Source organism: Coturnix japonica, chromosome 2 (assembly GCF_054131305.1).
Source record: "Coturnix japonica strain WE chromosome 2, WE-NBRP24, whole genome shotgun sequence".
Taxonomy (NCBI): Eukaryota; Metazoa; Chordata; class Aves; order Galliformes; family Phasianidae; genus Coturnix; species Coturnix japonica.
In genome coordinates this window covers 93075390-93092925 of record NC_140664.1, presented here as the reverse complement: position 1 = coordinate 93092925, position 17536 = coordinate 93075390, and the positions used below count along the sequence as shown (strand labels likewise).

At 38.1% G+C, this 17536-nt stretch overlaps 1 protein-coding gene and 1 long non-coding RNA gene across 9 annotated transcripts in view; one reads left to right on the top strand and one right to left on the bottom strand.

Annotated features, from left to right (window-relative positions):
• MOCOS (molybdenum cofactor sulfurase) overlaps nt 1–17536 on the top strand; it is a 203749-nt gene that overhangs the window by 172889 nt on the left and 13324 nt on the right. For 5 of the 8 annotated variants that reach the window (XM_085538097.1, XM_015854273.3, XM_015854272.3 and 2 more), the window contains 4 exons: nt 4894–5056; nt 9659–9740; nt 13341–13465; nt 14069–14174. In XM_085538097.1, the coding sequence (XP_085394223.1) occupies nt 4894–5056; nt 9659–9740; nt 13341–13465; nt 14069–14174 (476 nt within the window). Of the gene's footprint in view, nt 1–4893; nt 5057–9658; nt 9741–13340; nt 13466–13914; nt 14175–16669; nt 16789–17536 lie in introns of those variants that run through there. The other 3 variants (XR_014942898.1, XR_014942899.1, XM_085538095.1) reach the window with 2 other exon arrangements.
• LOC107309450 (uncharacterized) lies at nt 3583–16826 on the bottom strand. The gene is made up of 3 exons (XR_001553183.3): nt 16691–16826; nt 5575–7996; nt 3583–3774 (listed from the first exon to the last, which is right to left on the bottom strand). It is a non-coding gene; the product is annotated as an uncharacterized LOC107309450 (long non-coding RNA).

The window sequence follows — 17536 nt, the reverse complement described above, 5'->3', positions numbered from 1 at the left end:
ATCTTCCTGTCTTCATATTTTTGTTCCCAGAAGTCAGAGTGGCGCTTCTAGATCTGTCATACATTTATAAGCAGATTGAAAGTTCTGCCAACCTGATTTTCTGCCTGTAAAAGAGGTAAATATGGCAGCACACAGCCCACCACTTGTAATAAGCATTAAAATTCAAACGCAGTAAATCCCATTCTCACCCAAACAGTGACTTAGTTTCTTCCCAGTGGTGAAGAGTAGAACAGAAAGCCAGTGCTGCCAGAACCCATACCACCAAATGTAGAGTGCATCGTCCTCCACAATACTGTGTACACCATTACTGCAACTTCAGCCTTCATCACCTTGGAAGGGAAAAATAACCAATAACACACGCACTGGAATTTGAAGCACAGTGTGATAGAGAAACCTTACCGCAATTAAATGGAACCAAGTCCTGAAAATCATTTTGCCTTCTAAAATAGTGATTATCCTAAGATCTCTAGGCTTTACCATGAAAAGGCTGATTCCAGTAGAAAATTATTACTTTGTTACTCTCTTTGTCATACAGGCTTCACACTTAATACTTTACTATCCCTTCACTTTAGTAAATCCATAAACTTCTGAAGTAATAATCAAGAAGCTTGTAGTTTCCATGGTCTTCAGACAGAAGCCAAGAACTGAAATTCAATTTCATGGATTAAATTTAAAATAGCATTAAATGTTTTGCAGTTGTTGGAAAGTTAGACAAGTAATTCCTGTTAAAATTTGATGGCTATATTTGTGAGTAGCTGCAAACCAGCTGATGTGAAAAAGGAGTTTAGGTATTAGGCTGCAATAAAATCACTCATCTTGTACTTGGATACTTGAGATTGGAATCTCAGATTTGTAAGTACAATTTGCAGTCTTCCATCTGATGTGATAGGTCAGACCTTCAGCATGCCATGTAAATGGGCTTTATTAGGGAGTACACGATCAGATGTGTTTGCCTAAAATTAAATGTTTAGTGGAATATTCCATCGATGTGTGCAAGACCTCATGCATCTGCCTGTTAAGTCTGCCCCTCAATTTGTTGGTTGCAGTATAGATGACTTAATTAGTGATGGAAGGACAAATTCAAGGATGTGAGTGCGAGCTCACACCTGTTTCATCTCCTCCTTGGAGTCAAATCATCTCCACTTTACCTAACTATGAGCTAAAACTGTGTTTTAGTGTGGGAGGTGCTTGATCTCCAGTGAAAATGAGAGCACAGAGTGCTTTGGCATCTGGCATGATAAAACCTTGCATTAAGGTATTCAGCCTACTGCAGGCTGATTAGCTCCTTCTGAGTGCATGTTTCATGAACTTTTCCTGGCCATAGTTCTGTCTCTGTTCAGTTGGCTTAGGAACTAGAGGGCAGAATATTCTAGCTGAACATCTGAAATGTGTATTCACTTCCCTACAATTATTTTATTAAATGGAGAGAAGCAGAAAAGAGGAGTAACCTCTGTCTCTGACCACATTTTTCTTCTTTTCCAACATAAAAAACATATTTTAAACATGCATTTTTAAACATGAACATCTCTCATGTCAATGAATTTTGCATAATTACATAGTGCAGTGTGCCCAGTAAAAAGGTTAGGACTTTAAACATTAATAACTTTATTATTCTTGCAGTAGAATTCAGAAGATAAAAATTGCATCTCAACACAGAAAACAATTAGCTTATAATCTAAAATACAATGCAAGTTCTTAGTGATCAGTAGATAAATTATATGTAAGACCACTAGCACTTTTAAACTTGCATAATTTAAAAGATGTTCAATGCTTGCTTTTAATGTGCCTGAAAATTGTATTAGCTTTCATGATGGAACTATGGAAAAATGCAGCCCAAAACACTTTACAGAAAACTCTGAGCAAAACAAAAGCATGGTTTTAGAATGAAAATATTACCAAAAGAAAAATTGCTAAAGAAGAAAGGATAATGCAATGTACTGGTTGTGCTTTGTGCATTGAGCTTATAGGTATATTTGAATGCTGTATGATTAGCTCACCTGCCATGCTGGGAATGAAGTCGTACGCATGCAGTAATCAGTAAAAGCATGGTGTCCATGCTTCTCTCTGTCCTCCCCCTTCTAATTTGCCTAAGTAGAGTAGATGGTCATACAGCTTTAGGAAAAGTGTGTAATACACTATTGCTTGTTATGATATTGGTTAGCCTGTTTTATTTCACTTCACAGTAAGCTTTCCTGGCTGCTTTTCTTTACTCTTTTAGTTACCTGATTACAGATATTTAGCACTGTTTGAGTGCCCTGCCCTGTCTCCTGCTGCCTGTCCTACAGGATATACATCTCTGTGCAGCCTGTGTCTTATCAGCTGATTTTGGGCATACATGTGGGACATAATTCATGGGAGACAAATTGAACCACTGTTATCGTGCTTCAAATGATGTCCTTTGCTTGAACTGCTCTAATTAAGTAGCATGCAATCACTGACCAATCCTTTCAGACTCCTTCAAATAATGGTGGAAGAGGGTCTGCACAGATTGAAAGCCAAAGTACTAGGGGGAATAGCAATTCCACACTCATCTCCTGTATCAATATTAGCAGCAAATCAGCTCTGACTATTTCATGATTATCTGTGACTCCCTGTTCAAGGCAGTGTACACAGTTATTTTGTTGTTGCTACTTTGATTATTGGAGCAGACATGCAATACACTAAGTTGAAATGTGGAGAGAAAGTAGGGCACTTGACAGTTTGCTCAGGACATCCCTAAGAGGCAGGGGACTTACTGCTGGGGACATTTGTGTATGATTTTTGTTATGATAGTGGGCAACCAGAGGGATGGGAAAAATGGGCTGGAGACCTTCAGTTGTGTGCTGCATTTCAGAGTGGGGCCTGGAGATGGCCCAAAGTTGAAGCAAAACAATTGAATGTTACAATTGAGTGCTAGAAATCACATTTTTGGGCTCTTCCTTTTAGTTTATTCTCTCCATTACATCTTGCAAATCCCTTGATGATCTGTGTATCCATGGCAGGATACGTTACTGATAAGCGATCTTCTGTTTTGGAAAGGAGATTTGTTAGCAGGAAATTCTTGCAGCTCTCAGATGATCACCAGCTGTTCAAAATGTATTTTGTAATCTAATTACAGGATAACCAAACAATACAGGCATCTCGAAAGGATAATTTCCAGCAAGGATAAAAAGCTGTACTTCAGCTGATACTGTAGTGTTTGATCTGTGATTCTTCTCCTAAAAAAACAAAGCAAAGGTTCACGTATTTTTGGTGCTGATATAGTTTATAGAATCATGGAATCATAGGATGGCCTGGGTTGAAAAGGACCACAATGATCATCTGGTTTCAACCCCCCTGCTTTGTGCAGAGTTACCAACCACCAAACCAGGCTGTCCAGAGTCACATCCAGCCTGGCCTTGAATGCCTCCAGGGATGGGGCATCCACAACCTCCTTGGGCAACCTGTTCCAGTGCGTCACCACCCTCTGAGGGAAAAAGCAGTTGCTGTGGCAATGCTGCTTCAGGTGGCATCATCAGACCTAAAGATTCCATTTTTGACTGACATTTTTTGTCTGCACTCACTTCAAAAACTGCCAAAGAACAATATAAATCATGTTGATAAAATAAATTCCTTTATTTTTTTCCACGTATGTTCTGTATTTCATACAGTTGGTAGCTCATATGGTTGTTAGTGGAAGGCTAGTTCAGCTTCAGCGCTCTCAGTTTCCTGTTTCAGCACAGCTTGTGTGCCTGCCCTCTACTCTCTCTAGTCATGCTCTTGGTGGTAGTCTGTTGCTGTGAGCTCTTCCAAAACCTAGAAAAGTTTGTATGAGTAGGATGTTATGGCTTCTGTGGGGTTTTGGATAGAAAACCTGCTAAACAAAATTGTGATTTCTAATTAATATAACCAGTGCTTCAAGCCATGATTTCTTCAAGGCATCTGAATCTCTCTGTATTTTTTGCTAAAGCTGGTTAATTCATGTGTAAAGCGCTAATCTTCTCTACAAGAATTCAGCACAGTTCATCTGTAGTTAGCTTTTCTCCATATTCAACTGTGACTAGAAAGCATATCTCAGTGGAAACAATATGTTTAAATGCCCAGCTTTATGTTAAAATAATGGTATTAATATTTTAGCATTCTGGAGGAGAAAGCAGTTATTAATATTGCCCAAAGACATTACTAAAATTGCTCTCTTTTTTTCATTTTGAGATTACCATCTGTGTAGCATCAGTAACAGATGTTCTTTTCACCAGAAAAATGTACATGAAAGCAAGGACAATATGCCTATGTAGGCTATTGGAAGTAAAGAGCATTATAGAAGCAGTGGAAGAACAGCTCACAGAGAAGATCACGTTTTGTTGCAGAAGGATTTGGAAAACTATTATGCTCATAGCTAAACTTCAGCAGTGAATATTTTCTCAGAAAACAGCTCCAGTTAAAAAAAAAAAATAAAAAAATAAACAAAAAATAAATTAAAAAGGTGGAATTTTATTCAGAGTTCTAAATTTCATGCTTTCCTTGCTTTCTGCTTCTCTTTTTCCTTAGTTCATTCAACTCACACGACACCCCCATTCTTTGTGAATTAAAGTTGTTAAGGGGAAGAGGTCTTAGAAATGTCTGAGTATAAGATTGAAAGCACTTTTCAGAGTGTTTCATTGATTATTTACTGTATTCTCTCAGCTCTGTTAAATCAAAGGGTGTGATAATATGCAACAAATTATAGTAACTCCATTCTCTTCTGTCAACTTCTTGCAGTGAGAACTTGAACTTTGATTTAGAGTTTCTGTTATAAAGTCTGACGTCAGCTTGCAAAAGTTTTTCTGATTTCAAAGAGTTTCAGTATTGGTTTCTTTTCCTTATATTTTCTGCACAAATGTGTAAATGCAACTAATATTTTCTAAATCTTTCCATCCCCTCCTGATGCTTTTCCAGGTTATGGAATGGCCAGTAGGAAACCAGGGTTTGCTGTATGACCGTAACTGGATGGTTGTAAATCAGAATGGAGTGTGCATAACTCAGAAGCAAGAGCCAAAGTTGTGTCTTATAAATCCCTCAATCGATCTGAAGCAAAGGATTATGGTCATTCAGGCAGAAGGTAAGTGAACAGTATCCTTTTTCCCCATTTGTTTGTGATATATGTTCAACTTATATGGAGAGACACCTGTGTGCATGCACAGAAATACTGATTGCTACGTATGCATACCAGCTAAACAGATATCTTCTGCTATCAGCTGCAGGTAAAGCTGAGGCTGGAATAGCCTTGGGTAGTTTCCTAGCTTATTGTTGGGATAGGGAGAGAGCAGATAGCAGATCTATATGTGCAATAGTAAAGTGAATGCTTCAGGAAGGAAACGTGATTTGATAAATGTGGAAATCCATTGACTAATCTGTCCCTCCCCATCATGAAAGAGAGTTCACCAGCCTAAAGGGGTTGTTACCACTGTGAATGTAAAGGAACATGAGTCTAACATCAAACATCTTGGCCAACGCCCTTCCCATGTTTTGCTCTCCTTTTTCTGCCAGCAGCTATGGGACTAGAGGGGTAGACTTCAGTGGGAATTAAGATGAATTAAGATAAGAACCAGATAGTACTAAGCTTAATTAAATACTCACACTAGAAGGCACGTTTGGGCTTCTTTTGACTCATCAAAACCATCTTTATTATCTGCTGAAGGGAAAAAAAAATACAAAAAAAGAGAGAAAACATTATGGAAAGCTTTATGGAAAGCCCTTTGCTACTTGCAGATACGAATTATTTATTTTCCTAACAGAGCTATTAGCACTCAACAGTAGAACAGGTTTGTATTCCATGGATGTCATTATTAATGCCAAGTTTGCGTGTGGCTGAATGGTGTTTATCATTTCCCTTGTGTCTAACATTTTCTCATCCTTTATGTCTTAACTGTTACTAATATATGTGTTCTCCTTTTCCACAGCTAGAGAAAAAAAAGGGAACTTATATTCAGATTTTTAACCCCTTATTAGGACTCCATATGAGTGGTCCTGTAACTGCAGCCTCCTTCCTGTCTGTACAGTACATTTGTTGTCCACTCTGTCAAGACAGTTAATTTCTTTTGTATGTCAGGTTTGTCAAATACACATTAGGGTATTTCTGCTATTTACTATTATTTTTTAAATACTTTTTGTGTGTTTCAGTTCCCAAACACAATCTTGTTTTTATTTAGGGATTCCAATCAAGCTCTCAAGGGGCTTTCTGCCTCCCTTACAGGCACACTCATTCCTTTCCCTCTGGAGCATTTCATTAGTGGAAAAAATTGTTTATAGCTATTTTATTTCAATATGGTTTAGTATTCCCTATCCTCTCTGTCCAACAAAATAAATTTGTCAGTGTGATTCAGTGTGACAGTAACTACTTTAATACCTTTTGCCAAATCCTTCCTGTGCTGAGACTGCTTCAGATTCTTTCTTTAACCCCCACATCTGAGCTGTCTGACTGTCAGCCCTGGATGGACAGGCAGATCCACTGCCTGACCAACCCAGTGGTGTATTGGTGCTGTCACTGCTTGTGCTGCTCTTGTCATGGCTGTTCTTTACTGTGGTAGAGGGAGGGAGTTTTTAATATTGAGAGACTGCATCTCTGGGTTTTGACAGTTAGTTTGATAGTCTGTGTGGTTGTTAGCAGGCATTTCCGGTTCTTTTTGACATGAAGGGTACAACAAACCTCACTTGACAAGACCCGGTTTGAGAAAATGGATGTTATTGTAAATCATCTCCCAACGAGAAAGATAACTTTTTATATCTTGAGTTGGATTTGCTTCCACTGAAGCAGTTAATGATGGAACTCCCAGCAGCGCAGGGCAGGTGTCTTTATTTCCAGAAGTCGTATTACTAGAACAAGAATGAAGGAGAATCTTTTTCTCCTGCTTCACCAAACACACAAGGGCACAGACAGCACTGGGCTGGGTCCTGACCAATAAAAACAGAATTTACTTGAGAATACATTCCTGTAAAAGGCTGATTTCTCTCTTTACATGTTAGCTAACAATCAGCATTATTCTGGCAAGTTGTGTCTTAGTTTGCCACCACATGGAGGGAGTAATTTTAAGTGCATTGAAGGCCCTTTAAAACACTGGCATAGAAAAATGCTTGCAAAACTGAACAACAAATTACACTTTATGGAGTTTATTCTGCCTTCAAATGGTTGTGTGTTACTGCCAATAAAAATAATAGGAATTATACACATACACTGCAGAAAGAATGTACATGAATAGTTTATATTTCAGTCTGTTGAAATAAGAAACCTCTAATTTTTCTCATTGGCTGAAAATAGGAGCTATAAAGACAATAATATTTTTTTATATATTAATACTGTGAGCACATCTGTGGATCTTATTATCAAGCAAATGACCATGGAGAATGACAGCTTTTACAATTTAGTAACTGGCAATATTCTGCTTTATTTTTTTTGCCTCAAGATAGAATAAAATTGTAATTAACAATGTTTAACTGACCTAAACCTCACTGTAAAATGTGTTTTGTTCAATAAAAACGTGATTCACTGGTTAGTTTATAAAAGCAGGGTTTTTTAAAGCCCTGCGATTCTATTTTAAGATATGTTGTGAGTATGCCTTGTTTAGAATTTTATTTTAAAAGATAGTAACACATAAAGACACACACAGTGTCCTTTGAGGTGGCTTGGAGCTCGATGATCTGTAAGGTCCTTTCTAACTTTAGGTATTCTGTGATTCTGTAATTCCATGAACCAAACTTTTCCAGAAGGAATGATGTTTATGTTTAATTATTTCAAAGTATAGAATCATAGAATTACCCAGGTTGGAAAAGAACTTGAAGATCATCAAGTCCAACCGCAGCCTAACCAGAACCTTAACTCTAACAACCCTCTGCTAAATCATATCCCTGAGCACCACTTCCAAACAGCTCTTTGTAGTGCAAGAACATTTCTTCTGGTCTGTAAGATGATAATAACGTCTTCTCTTTTAGGCTGTTGCAGGCAACTTCAGTGCATCACACAGGTCATTCCAGAAGTAATGCCTCCTGATTAGTCCCACAGAAACTGCAACAGATACAAAGAGCACAATAACACCATTTGCAAGAGCAAATTCTCAGCTACAAAACACTCTTTTTCAACACAGTCACCACCATTAGCTATGCATTTTTGCTAGTAATGAACAAGAGCCATCATGGCACACTTGTAAAAAGTTGCATTGCCCTTCAAAATGTGGCTTGTCTTTCATGTCGCTGTTGCTACTGCTGAAATGTAGTACTCACCACCTCACTGTGCTCACATCCACTGTTTGTAAGTGTCAGTGAATGTCAGTGGGTGCCATTTTTTGAATATGGAGGAATTCAGTGACACGCCTTTGCTTCATACACACTTCTTCCATATCAGAAGCCATTTTGCCAGAGTGCCCCTCTGCTGCTATCTGTTGCAAAGCAACAAAATGAAACAGAATACTGGTGGGAGCATTCAACCTCTACTGCCATACCACCGACATCCACATTTGATGTCATGGGCTAACATCATAAAATAGGAGGCAGTACTATCAGAGCAGCCCTTGTATTGCTAGCATGTTTTATTTTCCTAAATGAACGTAATTTTTCCTTTTTGCTTCTGGAGCAACGTTTCCAGCTAAGTAGAGAATAGGAGTCTCTCCATACTGAAAACTTGCATGGACTGGAACTGTTAGCTGGGCTGTAGTGAATCTGAACTACATTTCATTCCTCTCCTTACAACAACATCAACAACAAAAAGATTTTACCGCGTCAGTGAGCTAATAGAGCTTAATTCTTGTTCATAGGACAAAGGTATAAGCAGGAAGTAATGAGTGAATTCAAGATGTGCTGGTATAAAACTGGAGTTCTGGAGATCAGATTCTTTGTGGGTTTGTGTTGCAGTATAATAGGAAAGAGTTGGATTCATTGCAGCCACATAGGCACACTTTGTTCATCACATAGGATTATTGCTTTCAGTTAACAAATAGCAAGGCTGTACAGCTTCGTTTTTTCCCTCTAGTAAACTACAGCAGCTATTCCATCACTTTCGCTCCTTCTATTCCAGATATATAAACTATGGGGAAAAAAAATTATAACATATACCATTACCAGAGATTCATCATCTTGTTTAAACTCAGAAATTGATACATGTGAATAGTTGCCTATTTGTGGTATCTATACATTTTATCTTTACTCCAATTACTGATGTTTAATGACATGTTGTTTTTCTTTCCATGTACAGCCTATGCTGACGTCTTCTTTTCTGTGCACCCATCTTTCCGTTCGCTCCATCCCACTGCTCCAAAAGAAAACACAGCAGTGATTAACCTCATCTCCTGATTTGTTAGATAGCAAAACAGTGATAAACCCATGCTTTCAGCTTTCAGAAGCCATGATTGAGGCATTAATTCTGTGCCAATTATATTGCCTGAGATTCATAAAAAAAAAAAAAAAATGAAGTTACTCAGAGCTGAAGCGATGTATTACTTAATGTGGCTTGGGTACCAAGGTCATCTGCAGCCTCTACTCTTTGCATTATCATTTGGAGCCACCTGCAGGCAGAGAACATAATTCTAGCAAAAAGGAAGAGAGGATTTTTGTTGCACAGAATTTGGGAGTCTGCTCTGGTTGTGAACAGGTGCAAACATAGGCATTATTTTCATTATTGTATGATTCTGAGTAAATCGTTTTTTTTAATTGGGTTTTCTCTCTACCTATCTAGGCATGGATCCAATATCTGTATCAATAGAAGAAAATATTGGAAAAGAGACTGTGATCTATGAGAGTAAAGTCTGTTCACACAGGTGAGTCAGAGCACAGAGGAATCCAAGCCAAAAATCACTGCAGTAAAACAACATTATCAGATAGACACTAAAGGGCAAAGTCCTTTAATAAAAGTGAGGGAAGATGATGGAAAGCAATAACTGTTCAATGGGTTAGGGGGCCAAAAGAAGACAGTTTGAGATAAGTAATTTGGCATGAACAGCGTGTCTGGTAGAAAACAGTAAGTAATAACATTAATGAAGAGGGAGTTAAATGGGAAGGTTACAAGAGACATGGCACTAATTTGAGGAAGAGAGATCTTTGTTTTGCATTTTCCAAGGATAAGAAAAGGGAAGGATGCCACCACTTGCTTCCAAGTGTCAAACAGAAACCTTGGCAGGACTCTAGAAATTCAGCTCATTCATTTGATAGTAATGATGCTGGCAACTTTGCCTATTTCTCACTGAACTGATTCAAATTTGATAGAACCCACTGAAGTTATAAACAGCTTTTCTTTATGTACAAGCCTTTTTAATTTTGTTTTGATCATCTGTGTTGATCAGCGTCCCCTTAACATGCCTGGGGGGACTGCAGGTGAGTATTTGAAATATGTTCAGCTCTAGATCAAAAGACATAGCACTTCAGTGAAATATAACTTTATGAATAAATTAATTTCCTGTCAATGAATTAAGCATTTATCCATTAGATTTTGTAAGTACATCTCAGTCTCAAAAGTTTTTCTGAGTAAGTGGCAGTATTCCAAATGCCTTTCTGAAGCACATTTGCATTTATTACTACATTTGTCTTTTGGTAACTCCAACAGAAAGAGTAATTTACAGATTTCTTTAGTCTTTTAACCAATGTATGTGGGTTCTTTCTAACCATATATTTGCTTTTATGAGGGTAACATGAACAAACCATCAGAAGTCCTGGCCACTTGCCGTATGGAGCCACTGAGGAAATTATGTTCTCCTTCTTTTCCACTAGCTATTCAGATGGTGATAAAGAGGATTGTTCCCTCAGAAGTGTATTTTCCTCAGGTGGTGGAATTCACTCAAGAGTCATTTGTTTTAACCATCTGTCCCACTTCCCTTAGTGTTGACTCATCTCTAGCCTCCCCATGGTTAGCCCATCTATTACAGGTGCTGCTGTAAAATAGCCTAGGTTGTCTCTTTCTCCATGTCTATATATTTTGTTGTCAAACCATTTGTTACAGTATGTCTTTCATGTCGGTGACTGCTATTTTAATGCATGAAGCAGGAAATTTTTGTGGGAGACACCTTAGAGTTCTGAGGAGGATGAAAAGGTTGAAGTAATGAGGAAAGGGGAGATGCAAGACAAAGGGTGTGATAGGCAAATAAACAAGGTGGGAAATAAAGCCAAATGAGTGGACAAAATTAGTGAGGCTCCCCAAATGCTCAGAGATGCAACAACACTGATGCCAGGTTCCCATGTTTTAACAGGGAAGACTCCGGGGCCTAGAATTGAGAAATAGGAGCAAAACAGTGCTTTGCACAGACTGGAGTGACAGGGCTTTTTAGTACAATATCTAACAGCAGGCAGATGAAAGTACTTGCAGAAGCCAGTGTTAAGGTTATGGGTGCTGCAGGAAACCCTAAGTGCTCAGGGTTAGTGCTCCGCTGAAACAGCAGGAACGCAGACACAATATCAAAAAAGTCAAGGGAAGGATATTTATGATAGAAGAAGACAAAGGTATAGTTGAAAACAAGATGAACTGAGGCTGTTATGGGTGAATATGAATATAAGTATTCTATCCCTCGGGATCAATATTCAGACTTCATCTGTCCTTGTTTCTTGTTCTATAAATTACCTAGCCAGAGGGACCAGCTGTAAGGCACTGAAGCTGAATGTCATAATAGTGAGATGAGTGAGGAACTGAAGGCAGACTGCAAGTAAAATCTGAGGATGAGGCCCCACTTTATAAATTGTTTGACATGTGCCAAATGAAATGTAATGCCAACAGATGTAAAGTAATACTTGACAAAAATAAACACAAACAGAAAATTAGTAGACTTGAACTACAACAGAAGAACTTTGAAAAGGACTTTGAAAAGACAATGGTCCCTGCTCAGAGAATGGTCAAGCAATAACGGAAAGCAATTTGAAAACCTTGGAGTCTTGAAATACAAAAACCACATGGTGACATTTGATGAAATATTCAGAATGCTGTGCATCTCTAACTCAGCCACTGTGACTCAAAAGAGAAAGCAAATAAAAGAGGGCCAAATTTTCATCCTGATTTATGCAGTATTAAGTCCCAGCAGGCAGGTAGGCAGTTAGATCACCAGAAAAATGGAATACCCCTAGCACCTCTGTTTGGGTGGAAAAAAACTGTTTGGGAAATTTGTTTCACCTGTACTGTGATCATGAAAGATTCATGTCTCCTCATTAGCTGCCTTCTCCCTAACACAGTGAGCAGCGAGGACGTAAGAATGGCTCACTTCAGGTTATGGATATCATGTGGAGATTCACCTTTAGTCCCCAGTTCTAGCTACAGTGCCACAGCACTGGTTTTTCATTTCATCTCTAGGACATCACTGACTAAAATTAGCTGGTGGGCATCTGTCCAGTCTCAGACTAGGGAGAGAGATGCTCAGCTGCATCTCAGTCAAATTTCAGAACAGCACAGCTGAAGGCGCATCTGATCCCTGCAGGATTATAAAACCTCTTGATATCACTTTTCCTGGCTTTCTACCTGTGTAACTTGATTGAACACACAGAACATTTCATAAAGCCAAGCCAATTCCTCTCTCGATCCTAGGGCTTAGCATCTTTTACCATGTGGAACTGTTTTCTTGTTTCACAAAGAAGAGGGTAACCATTCAGATCAGCTTTTTTTGTCTGGGTAGGATAGCAAGGTGAGCACAGGACCACTGCTACTTCACTTTCCTTACTACAAGAATCCTGCATGAGAATCTACATTCCTCTCATCTATTCGTGCTATTTAACAGTTAAACATCAATCAAAATGCAGTTAAAAACACCCCTGGAGTACGAGTCATCCCATCCCGCAATCAGATATAGATGCAAAGTACTTATCGCTTTCTATTTTCTGTGAGGGGAACCCAGACAACTAGCTAAATCTAGATGCCCCATTTTTATACGATTGAAATTAAGATGGCTCTAGGCTGAGGATGTTAACTGCAAATAGGTCTGGTCCGTGTACTTCCTGAAATGAGAAATTCCTAAAAACCCTTCTAGTAGAGCTTAGATCCAGGTAAAGAAGGCCAGCCTTGCATAACTGACTAGAAAGATTACTAGTAATAGGAACCACCTTTAGGTTGAGTAAACCTACTACTTGGTCTCTACTAGTGAAGAAAAAAGCACATACCTGAGAGTAACTTGTTCATAACACTTCACTGTAATGCTTCAGTATGGACTACCAGTTACTGTACCTCTAAGTCATTGTCTTGAGCACTACAATTATATAGTAGTTTATTCTGCAATAATTGCTGGTTTAATACTAAATTAGATCTCATGAATATTAAGACTAACAGAGTAACGCTGAGGAAATTGGGAAATGAAATTATGTAGAATAAACATCATTGTCATCTCTCTTCAGTTTTGCAAGTTAATGTTTTGGCAGTCGGATTTTGTAAAGCTTCTCCATTCTCATGATAGGGTGAAAACATATGACTGTGGAGAAAGAACTGCTGGCTGGTTCTCTGCATTTCTTGGTTATCCGTGTCGCTTGATAAGACAAAGCCCAGACAGGAAAAATGACATGCAACACAAAAATACAAAAGGTTTGTTGTCAACCTTAAAAAAAAAATAGTGTGGTACCTCACTTAGTAAATATGGAGTCACTGACTTCACACTAAGTATAAAATTTCCTTGATAAAAGGGGAATATGTAATATTGATTTAGTAGGCTTCTATGGGTAAGTTTAACCTGTACTCTGCTTTTTCTGCCCTTCTCTTGCTTTCATCTGGTGAAAATGTACAAATACCTCCATCTTCCTTTTTTATCATCACTACGATGATTTTATCTGGAAATCCAATGATCATTTTGAGAAATGGTAATGAAAAATCTATAAAAAGAATGTATTTTTCTACTTTTTTTCTTTTTAATAAAAGCAAACAAATTGAAAGAGCATTGAAAACCCATATATATTGCAGTTGTAAATTATTTTAAAACTGGTAAAATCTCAGCTATGTGTCAGTTACTAAATGCATTGTATCATTACAATTTGCAGTTTTGAGAGGATTTCTGGAATCTTTCCTTAGTGGCTGGAGCCCCGAGAGAAATGTTTTAATGAGAAAGAATAAGAAGTCAAAGGAAAAATGAAACTGCTATTATAGTCTTCCTGATTATCCATCATTGTATAATATAGGATTGATTTTTGGTAGGTCTGACATGTGCTACAAGCATCTCGCTCTCTCTTGTGAATGAAGCTCAATACCTTCTGATAAATGCAGCCAGCATTCTGCAGCTGAAAGAACATGTTACTGCAAGGTAAGATTCTTTTGTCTTCAAATATCATTCAGCTGCCCTGGATTCCAGAATTTTGCCAGAAGGTACCAATACAATTGCTTTATCTCAAAATTTAGAGGCACGTACTTTTCAGTGTTCATCAAATATATAGATACTAAACTGCTATGATTAATCACTCCTGAAATGCTTTTGAAAACTTGAGTTAAATACTCGGGTATAAACTGCCTATCAGTCATCTTCAGGAGAACCTTAACAAATCTCTTGGTAGTTGATCTGATGGTAGGGGACCATTAGGAATCAGTCAAATTCTGTTTGTGGAAAGATCGTGAATAAGTTAGTTTTCCTTGACATAAGTAAAATGTTAGATGAAAATATAAAGTCTTGTTACTTACTGAAATACTTCTCCCTATAGGAAAGCTTCAGATTTAGAGCAAGCATTCACAATAGAAATATTTTAGAACTATTTGCAGGACTGTGCTTACTTTGTTTATTTATTGAATTTTATATTACTGTAAAAAAGTGAGAGATGAAGGTAGCAACAACAAAAAAAAAAGAAACACAAGCAAAAGGAGGAGGACAGGGAACTTTGGAACATGCAATGTCAGATGATCCACTGTTTTTGCACCTAATATCTTGCAGCATTGTCCTCAGTACAACATAATCTCCTTTTTCTCAGAGGATACTCCAGACATGACTGGAACTGCCACTGGGCCTGAGAAGTATTTTGCTTCCCAATTTTCAGCACAGGCTGAGGACCCCTCCTAATTTTGCCATACTGTGCCTTCTCAGTGTGCTGAGGAAATTAATTCAGCATAATAGAATCGTAGAATTATTTGTGTTGGAAGGCACCTTTAAAATCATCTAATTCCAACCTCTCTGCCATGTGCAGGGACACCTACTGTCAGGCTGCTCAAAGCCCTGTCCAGCCTGGCCTTGGACACTTCCAGCAATGTTCCATCCACAGCTTTTCTGGGCAATTGTTCTAGTGTCCCACCACCCTTACAGTAAAGAATTTCTTCATAACATCTAATCTAATGCCTAATTATTTAAGTACATCACCATCATTCTTTACTGCTACTCAGTCATTGCCTTACAAGCTTCCCAAATACTGAACTATGCAGTAAACTCTGAAGAATCTGCATATAGGGTTATTTTATTTTATTTTATTTTATTCAGAAAATAGGAGTTAGCATCTTGTCATGTAAGTTTATTTTTGTTTAATGGGAACCTGCTAAGATTTATAGAACCCTTTCAATCTGCAGTTGAATTTTAGTCGTTTCTTTTTGTTTGCATATTCTGTAGTAAGTGAAAATTAATCTTCACCTTTGCACTTGGCTCTTTAAAGGTAATCTAAAACAGTAACAGCAATTTAATTATAAATTGGAATGTAAGGTGCTGATGGAAAACTATGTGTGTAAAGAGACATCCACCTCGGCTGTTACCTTTTGAGGTTACCTCCACGAAAATCCTCATGATTTGGCCTGCTCAAATGTTCCTGATAGAAATATTCTGAAGGTGCAAATAATCATTTTCAGTTTCTGTTAAATATATGGAATGCTTTCTGCACTGCAGGGCCCTCTGCTGTGGAAAGTTCTAAGTACTCAAGCTAACTTTGGTAAATTACATTGATTTTCACAACAGATCCATGCTGAGATTAACAGGATGAAGATGCTTCTGTCCAACTGATTCATGTTTTTAGAGAGAGGAAATAACAGAAATTTACTCAGATACATGCTGTTAAGTAGTTACATGCAGTTGTGAGGACTGGGCTTAATGTGGGAGAGTCAAGTATTTTGGAGGTGAGACTGAGCAGATAGAGGGACAGTAAGAGTGTGGGCATTGGAATCCTGAAAATGCAGCATCAAGGACTGGAAGTTAAAACTAGAAATAGTTCTTAGCAGCTGGTTCAGAACACTATGAACTCAGCTCTGAGGTTACCAGGGCTTTTGATGCACCCCTTGATACCAGAGTGGGTGGCAGGAACTCATCTGTCACAAAATGCATTGAAAACTATCTGTACACAGCACACCTTTCTGCCAGGAGTCAAGACAGTCCACAGTAAAATCAGGAAACAAAATGGTGTAACCAAACTGTTTCATAGCTAATTGCTATTGTCCCTCATAAGTCTCAGCATCAGCGCAGTCTGCTCTTACCTACTGCAATCATGATAAGCTCTATCTCAGCCATGGGACTGCTCGTGGGATCTCCAGTGAAATCTTCAGCCCTGCAATTTCCCACTGCACTTTCTATCCCCAGGCTGTTATAAGCCTTGTGAACAGTGAAAGTTTGTTGGAGCCAAGGTTGACACATTTGTCTGCTAAAGAGGATCATCTAGACTGTTTTAAGTAAAATCGAGCTCTTGTTCATGTAGTAGACCTATTCCGCCAAGACTGCTCGATGGGAAGACTTTTCCCCATGCATTGAGTTTGCTTTTTTTTTTTTTTTCCTTATTTTAATTAGAACACAAATTTCAAAATGTTTCTCCTTTTTTAAAACTTTTTTTTTTTCCAAAACAGAAACATCATTGCACTACTCACCCATTATGATCTCTGCTGGAGTGTGTCATGTCCAAAAGTTCTCAGAACACAGCTGATGAAACACTGAAGATTGTTCATGTCCATCGTTGCTAGCGCAAAATGAAATGCTCTTTCCCACTAACAGTGGTACTCAGAGAACCTCCCTCACAAATTTTAGGGCTGTCATTTTTTATGGTACTGGTAGAATTCTCTTTTGGAAGGAGAATGAAGAATCCAAAGGTGCAGCCAGCTTTCTGATATTTATATGCAGTCTGCTGCTCTGTTTCCCACGTATATGTTCTCAGCACTGACACAAATCTGCACTCTGGCAGTTCTAATGCTTGTGAAGAGGTGGAGATATCTCCACACAGAGATTAATTTTTTTTCTAAACATCTGTCATTTGGTGCAATCTGCTGCAGCCTACAGATAAATAATAATATGAGGAATACATTCTTTCATAAAATGCCTTCACTGGCCTTGAGCATCTGCTTGTTTTGTCCCTTTTTCAACTACAGCATGTGCAGAATATGCTTGTATTTGCTTTCTTGTTAGAAGCATTTAATCAGTCAAGTGATAACTTAGTCAAAAGATCTTTGTATTTGCTACCATTACCCTTGCATATGACTGGTAAAGAAGTTTTTTTCATATACATTGTTTTTAATTGCTTCGTGTTTCCCTGCCTTATTTACAGTACTTTAAAGTTACAGCTCTGAAGAAGCCACTTAGTTGATTGCAAGTTATAATAGAATACTTTGTGCCTCTTTTATTGCCTTTGTAATAAAACTTGATCCAAGTTATTCTGGAAAAAAACATTTGATGAATTCTATTAGCCACTAGCTTCTTACAGCACAAAAATCTAGTGGAGG